General features: G+C 32.6%; 1 protein-coding gene across 1 annotated transcript; it reads right to left on the reverse strand.

The window, feature by feature from the left end:
* Window positions 1-2,488: 2,488 nt before the first annotated feature.
* On the reverse strand, window positions 2,489-3,227 carry LOC106356332 (protein RALF-like 4). The gene has a single exon (XM_013796099.3). It carries the CDS (start codon window positions 3,003-3,005, stop codon window positions 2,670-2,672), a length of 336 nt encoding a protein of 111 aa, XP_013651553.1. The 5' UTR covers window positions 3,006-3,227; the 3' UTR covers window positions 2,489-2,669.
* Between the last annotated feature and the right edge of the window lie 7,325 nt (window positions 3,228-10,552).

Here is a 10,552-nt window from a genome sequence, read left to right on the forward strand (position 1 = left end):
ATATCACAATAGCTATGTTTTCTATTTTATGTCAATAAGTTTACTAAGTAAATTCACTCTAGTATTATTTTAAATTTATTATTTGGACAACGAAAATCTGGGGCAAACATATGTTTTTGTTTTTTATTTTTATTTTAGAATTGTTGTCCTTTTTATATGTCATATTTTGCTATGGTCACTTATAATATAATATTATATGCTTTATAAAATTTAGTCGAATGTTAAATATAATGCAAACAAAAGAATGTTTAGTTAATAAAATAATATGATATATTAATATGGTGTATTTTTTTATTATCTTTCGTTAAAATCTAGTCAATTATGGGTTATAATATCACAATAGATATGTTTGTGAATATCTTGTATATTGTATATCTTTATATAGAAAATATTGTATACTGGAATTTTTATTCATCACGGTAAGCTGTCGAATCTTGTATATTCGCTTGTGAATAGATTGTATATTGGATATCTTTAGTATAAATTCAAACCAATATATTGTATGTGGTTTGGTTTGTTAAATTGTATAGTATTGTACACAGTAAGCAACATGTATTGTATAGTTTTTAATTTTTTTAAGTGAATTTTCTTGAGGAACAGGTGTCAGAATTCTCCCATGACACTTGTAAGAAAAATGGAAAAAGTCTATTTTACATATAAAGATTGCATTACATGTTAAACAAGCACTTGCAACCGTTTTTCTTAACATGCTTTCACATCATCACCACATCAATAATCAGGAGAAAATGGTTTCCATGAGAGTAAGTTTTACCATTTCTGAAGGGTTTAACGATCCCTTAACAAGGTTTTAAATTTTTTATGAAATACAGATATATACTTGTCCACCTTGATCTTAACTTTATGCTGAAAACCACATAGAAAGTAAGAACAACAAAAACGAAATAAAGTGAATCAAAAATTGTTTGCTTCCTGCAACTTTTATGAGTTTGCTCTTATATTCCTTGAAACACTCAACTTGATGATACAATGGAATTGCGTGCTGCAAAGAAAAAAATAGTATATACAAAAAAAAAAAAGAGATCAAAAAAATAATGTAACAAATCATGGTGACCTGTCACAAACTGTGACACAAATGCAGTGCCACATTGAAAAACACATCAAGAACAAGATCTCCATGATCAGGTTGCTGGGAAGAGAAGGACATGAAGACAATACGAGTAGATGGTTGAAAGCTCGATAACATATTCTTTCAGAAGCTTTTGTTAATCTAGATTACAAATAGAAAACATAATGCATTCATTGTAAAAAGGTTTTTGAGTTGAATAAATTTAACATTCATTCAAAAAAAAAAGAATGTAAAAAAGAAAAAGAACAGTCACTCACAATGATAAGAGAGCTGCATTGTCGTCATAACATGAAGTTGCATAAGTGAAATTCATACCAGTGCAAAGGTTGTTGCCTGAATCTTTGGACTTAGATAAGGTGGGGATACTTAATAAAGAAGTGTTGCAGCTCTGAAAAGGTTCGGCTCCGATATCAATCACATAGTCACCGAATGTTATGATAGCCAGAACAAGTTGTCGTTGGAGCATCTGGTGATGGTAGCATGGACGATGGTTTCACTTAACGCAACTTCATCTTCATCAACGAAGCAAAGGCCACAGATACTGATCCTTTTCCATCCAAAAAACCTCGAGATTGATCTTCAAACACGGATCGGGTATCTTTCAGCAGGCTTCTCATGTGCATAATGGTGAACGGGCATCTGAATATGCCACTCTCTTCTAGAAATCTGACTGTAAACAATATATGACATGGGGGGACGATGAGCTTGTTTGATCGCGGGCGTTTGTGCAGAACATTGCTTGGATGACATATTAAAACATATTAAGAAAAGAAGAGAAGCTTATGTATACAATGATGTGGACAAATAAAATGTTTTCATTGGTTTTTTAGGTTTTTTCATTAATTGATGTGGCAGTTTTATAGAGCCTTAAAAAGCTGATGTGTCAAGGCTAGATAAACCTCTTGTGTTATTATTGTGTTGATTTCGATCCATGACCATTAAACCACAGCAACTCATTGATATTATAATCATAAAGTCTTTTATATTGAAAAATCAATTCAAAATTTTTTGTAAAGAAAACTTATTTAAAACTAATTTCTGATAAATTTCTGACTAATTTCTGTTTTTTTTTGTTAATTCAATAAGTACACACTGATAACATAAGTTTTGGGCATAGTTATTTTTCATCAATCCAACTACCACATGTTCTTTTTTTTTCCTCGAACATTTGTCTACCACATGTTCTTGATACTCCATCTACTAATTCGATCAAGTTGGATTTATAAATTATCAACATCAAAAAGAGTTCCAGTTTGGGGCCCTCGTTTATAAAAAAAAAGCTTAATTTTAATGTACTAAAATATCATGATGTATACATAATATATAGACAAACGAAACTTAATATTTGAACGAAACGAAATAAACGGACAACAACAAAGGAAAATAGCCGATATATATCGAAGAATCAAAAGCTTGTATATGCATCAGAATGATATGATTAGATAAAGAAAGAAAATACAACAAAAATAATTGCAATCTTAGAATCATAGAGTACATTACGAAAGAAAATCATTAACGATCAAGAATGAAGAATGAAGATCGAACGGTGTTGAATCCAATCCTCTTCCCTATCATTTTGTTATCACTTAGCGTACCTATAGCAATGCGTGATCGCACTGCATCCACGCCTATAAGGATTATTCCTTCTCCTCTTCTTGCAATCGTAGTAAGATCTACCACGTCTATTACAAGGAACATTATTCTTTTTAAGAGCATCATAGCCAATGTAACGACGTCCTCTAGCGAGTTGACGTCGGTTTGTCTCTGAATCCATTAGAGATTCTAGTTCATCATCATCTCCGATACAACCTTGCCCGTTGATGCAAGATTTAGTCAATGGGTAGGTCGCATTGACGGATGTAGCTACCATAGCTAAGATCAAGAGACCAAATATGAGTAACAACTTAACACCACCCATTTTATATGTATATTTTTGGGTTTTTTTGGTATAGATGAGTTCTATGAAAGCTATTTGCTTTAGTTTTTGGTTTCTTCTACGACCTTTCCTTATGAAAGGAGAGGGAGAAATATAAAGTGATAGATATTGTGCAGAAGAACAAATGAGAGATTGATTTTGTTGAGGATACAAAAAGGGTTAGACAGATAGAGTGCGGTTTTGCCTTTTTAATTATTATGTGGTCGTTAATTCTGCTACTTTGGAATTGGGGTTTTAACCTCGTTTTCAGGTTTGATCTTGCCCATTTTTTCCGCTTGGTGGTTAGATCTATATTTGTTAAGTTATATTTGGCTCTCCTCTTTGATCGGCTAACGATCTTTTATTATTATGTTATATTTAATCAAATTCTCAAATTAGCAAAGTACCTAAACGTTTATGATCAGTTTTGTAACCAAATTTTAAAATCTTAGTAAAATAAGCAATACGCGTGGATCTGTTGAATCTTACTTCCAGAAAATGTACGCATTTAATAATATTTTGTAATTTTTTGATCCGTAAAATAAACATTATCTGTCGGTAGAGGTGTCAAAATGGATAATCCAACTCAAACCAATCCATAACCATATGAACCATTTAGTTAATGGTTAATGGATAAACCTAATCCATTTAGTTAATGGTTTGGATCAACCCATAACTCATTTAAAATAATGGATTAATGGTTTTAATGAGTTGACTCACTATTATATAGTATCAATATTACAAATCAATTAAAATAAGGAGAAATTTATATAATTTTTTTCAAATAAAAATATCATTAACACTGTCTAAAATAGTATTATGCAAATTTATAAGTAAATTGTTAAAATTAATAAAATTATAAAACATAAAATTAAAACATAGTATTTTCATTAAAAAACAACATCATGTGAACATCTCTATGGAATTATTCTTGTCATTGTTGTCTTTAATAATAAACTCCCTCTAACAACACAACAAATATGGAAACAATTCTGTTAGAAAAAAAAAGAAACAAATTAACTTAATCATACATAAAACTCTTGTCCATTTCATTTCAGAAAGACGAATATAAGAAACATAAAGAATAACTAAACGAATCATGATATATCCAAAACAGAGAAAATTCAAAACCATTCTAATACATTCACGCCCAATACTTCCACTTAAACATCTCATTCAAATCATTACCAAAAGCCAGCTTAGTCACACATACTCTGACAAAACAAGGAAAAAAAGTTCAGAAACAGAGAAACATCACATGACTAACCTTTGCCTTACTGATACGTTTACAGCTTTCCCCATGACTAGTGCTAGCAAAAGCCTCTTGGAGCACACATTCTGTCACCAGAATATGAACGTTTTTAACATACTGATCTTAAGCTTAAATACATATCATCAAGTTTTAACACAATCAAGACTTACTCTTTAGGAGTATGCGTGATGTTGTTTGGCTACTTCCAGTTTCTTCTACTTCATTTGGCCTTGAGCGAATAATAACCATCTCACCACTTGGAAGACACTCTTCATCATTGTTCATCATTTTTAGACACTGAAATAATGTACCAAAACAAAATAATAAGACAAAATCATATATCTACATTATGAAAGACCACATGTACACGTTATGCTTCTTTTATTATATATATACAAGTGTTGAATCACAGAGTATGGGAACTACAACTACAAGAGGAGAGACAGTGACGTTCTTTATATATATACAAGTATTGAAACTCGAGGTTATGTTGAACCATTAAAACCATCAAAAAAACCCACAACGAAAACAAAATACTCACAACGAATATAACGATTGAACCTCTTAGATGACGAGATATGGCAAGTGACGAGATGAGAAACGATAGAGATCAATTGAAGAGATCGAGATCAATCAAAGAGATCGAGAGGGTCACGGCCGAAGAGGGTGAAATAGAGAGGGTCTCGGCCGAAGAGGGTGATTGAGAGGATCGCCGCCGAAGCTTAAAGGGTCGCCGAAGGCGAAATCGTCGGAGCTTTCGAGAGGATCGTCACCGCTTCTAAATTTTTTAAATGGAATTAAAGAAGAAATTGGTTTGATTTGGATTATTCATTAACTCATATTAGTCCAACCCATTCTAAACCAAACTTATTAAACCCACTATCCATTAAACCCAATTATATAATAAGATCCAAATTCTTGACTCATTAAAGTCCATGGGTTGGTTTGGTTTGGGTTGATCCACTAAATTATACCCATTTTGACATGTCTATCTGTCGGTTCCTTAATTTCTCATGCATGTACAAACCTATATTAGTTGTCGCCTTGTGTCCTTGGGTTTGTTGCACAATTTTCCAAGAGAATGAAAACACATTAAGAAATTTTAAAGGTTTGGTTGTACTTACACAAACAAAAATCAAAGAAAAATTCAAAAGTTTTAAATCCATCGAGTTCCTTTGTTTCTTGCGGAGTGAACTGAATTAGATGAGGGTAGATGGAGACGAATACGCGACCAAATAACCATCTTCTTACATCGGAGAGATAATCTTAGAGCATTATTAGATACCCACTGAAGTATAAATCTTATGATTACATTTATTGTTATTTAATTATATTTGTAAACCTTTAAATAATAAAATAAAAGTGAGCCAGTGATAGTGCAACATCATAAAAATGAGTCTCTCGAGTATTTGTCAATAGTTTCTTTGTTAAAATCGATTCTTTCTCATCTCTCCACTTTTTCTATTTTCTTCGTTTTTAGTTACAAGATCCTCTCTCAGAAACCTATGCTGCGAATGATGATAAGACTTTACAAATCCCTAACTCCTTTATTGATTATCAGAAATGGATATGCTGCTTTGCAGGTTCCGATCACAATCATCCTATCATGGCGAAGATGACTGGTCCCGACGATCTCATGGCGACCGTATTGCGATTCATGGCTACCATATTGCGACTCATGGCGTCAACAATCTACAACATACAAAGCATGAAGAACCAATGAAGAAGAAGAACTCTATTTATATCTCGGCTTCCATCTAAGTCGTCTTCAACCGCAAGGCTTCTGAATCGAGTCGAGGCTTTCTTCTTTCTGCTTTTGTACCAATCATTTGCCAGCTCAGCCACCCAACTGCGAGCTCATCACCGTCCATATCTTGATGTCTATAGCACTTCCATTGATAAAAATGAGATGAGTATTAAACAATATTATAACAATAAAAATAGGTAAGAGCACCATTAAAGCAAAGGGGAAGAAGGTGGGTTCTAATTTTTTTTTATTATTACTTTTTTTTGTTTTGTCCGATTTAAAAAAAAAAAAATTAAAAGTAAACCAATCGCGGGCCGCCACGTGTCAGTGGGGCCCGCGAACAGTTAAAAAACTTCACCGGAGTCACCTCTTGCAGAAGAGGAAGAAGAGGTGAGTTTTCTGGTTTTTGTGGGCCCTCCACCTCTTACAACTCATTAAGAGTCAGCGATAATGCTGCTCTAAGGGCATCTCCAACCACAAACACTATTTTAGTGTTAAAACCACACTATTTTAGTGTAATTTCAACACTAAAACCAATGTCTTCTCCAACCATAACACTAAACTTCACACTAAAACTATTTTATAATATTTTATATATTAAGTTTTTTATTTATCATTTATTTAATTGTATGTTTTAGTAATAAAATAAGTGAATAGTATTTTAGTGAAATGAATAGTGTTTTAGTGTGGTGAATAGTGTCACACCAAATTTGGTGTCAAATTTTAGTGTTGCACTAAAATGGTGTGATTTTTACAGTCCCATTGGAGATGATTTGGTGCAAAAGTCACACTAAAATAGTGTTTTGCAGTCCCATTGGAGCTGGCCTAAGGGGAAAGAACGAGATACAACATCTCTGTTCCGATATGATCGAGACGTTTTAGGATTTAGGATGCTCTTATTTACAAATGACATTGTATCATTGGCTTAAGACTTTTAAGAAAAAAAAATATTCAAAACTTTTAGAAAGCTGTCAGAAAATATTAATATAAACAAATAAGAACCTGTTGTGAGTTTATTACCAATAAGCTTGCTCTTAGTTTGGTTTAGCTTCCAAGAAGCAGAAACAAATATAGTGAAACCAAAAGGACCGATGTTGGAATACGAGCAAACCAAACCCTGACCAAGATGATGTTCGTGTTTCAGTTCCCTTGCTGCTGTTTGTACTTCTGCTTTCTCAAGCCAAAGAAAAAAAAATCAATAAGAGGGAACCAAATCAAGAGTTTCTCTGTCTGCGTCTGTGTAACCAAAAAAAAAACTTGTACTAAGCATTGTACTGGTAATCAACTAGGTGAAAGTTTTTATAAGATGCTATTTAAAAGACTCCATGTCATCCACAACTAGAACGTTTGAGCCCTTGAATAGAACACCTCAAGACAATGGAGAAAGTATTGGAACAGATCTCACACGTTTGCTCAGAGCATCAGAGATCTGATCATGAAAGTGCGACAGAGATCCAGTAGAAAAAAAGAGTGAGTGTGTTCCATGTTGGAGTATGTAAAACCCCGATCCAACTAGGGTTTTATAACCAAAGAAACAGCATCCACAAGTTAGAAGAAGAAGAGTTGCCAGAGAAAGCTCAACTGACATTGTCTTGGACCTAGAGCTCCAAGAAGAACAGCTTTCGTTGACAAAATTTTTTTCTCCACAGATCATTGAATTGAATCTGGGCTTTCCAAGGACAATTAGAGCCGATCATTAAAAAGTAAAAGGTTCCTTCCGATACATACCGGTTTCTGTATTTGTACGCTAATCACTCTTTAATTTGGTTTTAGATAAAAAAAAAAATCAAAATCTGTCTTGTTAAAACAAGAACATCATATAGATATACTATTTATCTACCATGTCATTAAAATATATCGTTACATTTTTTGATCTTTTAGAATTTCACTAAATATAATAATGTCAAATCTATTTCTAATCGATTTAAACATAGATCTGCTAATATTTTTATTCGAAAAATAAATATATGTTTTCATTTTATGTTATAACAACATCTTATTCTTTTTAAAAAATAACAACATCGTATAAAATAGTGTTAATAATTCTTAAAAATAATTATTTAAATGGGGTTTTTGCCAAAACTAACCCACAACTTGATTTTAATTCCAAACCTATACTCAAACTTGAATCAAATGCAAAACTAACCTAAAAGCCTAGTGAAATTACAGCTCAGCCCCTTGTGACCAAACAAAAAAACAGAAGCCATTTTTACGAATATAGCCCCAGTAAATCGTCTGAGTCGTCTAAGATGTTGGAAGTCGTCTGGACGACTGAAGTGTAAGTCGTCTGGTACCAGTTTATTTTAAAAATAATTTATAAATCTTGTAAAAAAATATTTTGATGCGTAAAAAATAAAAATCAAGTAATTATAAACAGTTTTAACTGATATAAATTAAGATATGATAAAATTGATTTGTTTTGAAGATATATGAGTGGAAGTAGTGAATCATGAAATACTTTGGTTTAGGAGTTTGGCAAACATATGTTGTAGTATTGTATGTATTGTTAGGGTTAGATTTTGGAAAACTAAAATGTTTTTTTCAAAAATTAGTTTTCACCTATATGTGTTTATTTCTGTGTATTGTAAACACTTTTCAAGTTTGATTTGGTTTTATGAAGTGTTTAATTAGATAATTAAGTTTAGGGGTTATGTTTAGGGTGTGGACGACTTATATTTCAGTCGTCTGTTAAATAATTTACCCGGACGACGTATATTTCAGTCGTCCAGACGACTTACTTGTAAGTCGTCTGGAAAGTCTTCTATTTTAGTTTTCCGCTAAAAATATTTAATTTCCCGCTAAAAATATTAAACTCTTCTGGACGACTTACATGTAAGTCGTCTGTTTTAATTTTTTCACCAGACGACTGAAATGTAAGTCGTCCAGGAAGTCGTCTGAGTCAAAAATATTTAATCTAATTGGATTTTTTGTCTCCCTATATAAAGAAAAATTTACACATTCTCTCTCCTCCTCTCAAATGGCTGCAACAAAAATGTAATGTTCATCATTCTAAAACTCTCCAACCTCTCTCTAATCTCTTTGACTTGAAAACACCAAACTTTATATGAATTTTTCAGTTTTGTCTCATGTATTTCTTACTAATCTATCTCTTTTGCAGGTTTTTAATCAAATGGTACTCATCTTCCACTAATTTAGAGATAGATCTATTAATTTTTGATATGTATTTTTGTGTGTTCTATAAATGTAGATTTATCTAATCTTCCATTCATTTTCTCTATTTTTAAGTCATTTGAACGTTTTTGAATATGCAGGTTTTTCAGATCTGGATTTGATGTGCAGGTTTTTCAGATCTGGAAGACTTCTGGGACGACTTACCTGTTAGTCGTCTAGAAGTCGTCTGGAAGTCGTCTGGACTTCTTGGAAGACTTCCAGGAAGTCGTCTGGACTTCCAGGAAGTCGTCTGGACTTCCAGGAAGTCGTCTGGACTTCCAGGAAGTCGTCTGGACTTCCAGGAAGTCGTCTGGACTTCCAAGAAGTCGTCTGGACTTCTAGGAAGTCGTTTGGATTTTTCTGAGCGTTTTGGTAAGTTCTTATGTCTGATTTTTCTTCATTTGGTAACTTCTTGTTGTATAAAGTTCTTACTTTTTTCCCAAACTAAAACTCTCCAAACCCACTCTAATCTCTTTGACTTGAAAACACCAAACTTTATATGAATTTTTCAATTTTGTCTCATGTCTTTGTTACTAATCTATTTTTTTTTTGCAGGTTTTTAATTATTTGGTACTCATCTTCCACTAATTTAAAGGTAGATCTATTATTTTTAGATATGTATTTTTGTGTGTTCTGTAAAGGTAGATTTATCTAATCTTCCATTCATTTTTTCTGTTTTTAAGCCATTTGAACGTTTTTGAATATGCAGGTTTTTCAGATCTGGATTTAATATGCAGGTTTTTCAGATCTGGAAGACTTCTGGGACGACTTACTTGTTAGTCGTCTGGAAGTCATCTGGAAGTCGTCTGGAAGTCGTCTGGACTTCCTAAAAGTCGTCTGGACTTCCTGTAAAGTCGTCTGGAAGTCGTCTGAACTTCCTAAAAGTCTTCTGGCAAAGTCGTCTGAACTTCCTGGAAGTCGTCTGGACTTCTTAGAAGTCGTCTGGACTTCTTAAAAGTTGTCTGGTCTTGTCTACTCAAGTGGAATCCAAGCTTGTCTTTGTAGATGAATGATCTATAATAGTTTTGTTTGTGGTCTGTTTTATGAATTGCATGTATACTCTTTTAGTTGTGAATTTTTTGTAAAATCAGTAATAATGTTTTCAAGATGTATTAAATGTGCTAACAATGTGTTTACACATTTACAAATCAATGAAATAATAGACTTCAGTAGCCTTTTTCTTATCTTTGGATCTCTCATATGCAATAATAAACTCCAATGGCCTTTTTCTCATCTTAATAAACAAGAATGTTGGTAAGAGATGGAAACAAACAATAGTAACTAGTCAAAGCATATCATATTTTTTATAAGTTTGCATTGAAAAACTTAGTCAAATTTAGTAAAACTAAGGGAGAGAACATATTTTGTAAATATGAGTTT

This window comes from Brassica napus, chromosome A7, assembly GCF_020379485.1.
Source record: "Brassica napus cultivar Da-Ae chromosome A7, Da-Ae, whole genome shotgun sequence".
NCBI lineage: Eukaryota > Viridiplantae > Streptophyta > Magnoliopsida > Brassicales > Brassicaceae > Brassica > Brassica napus.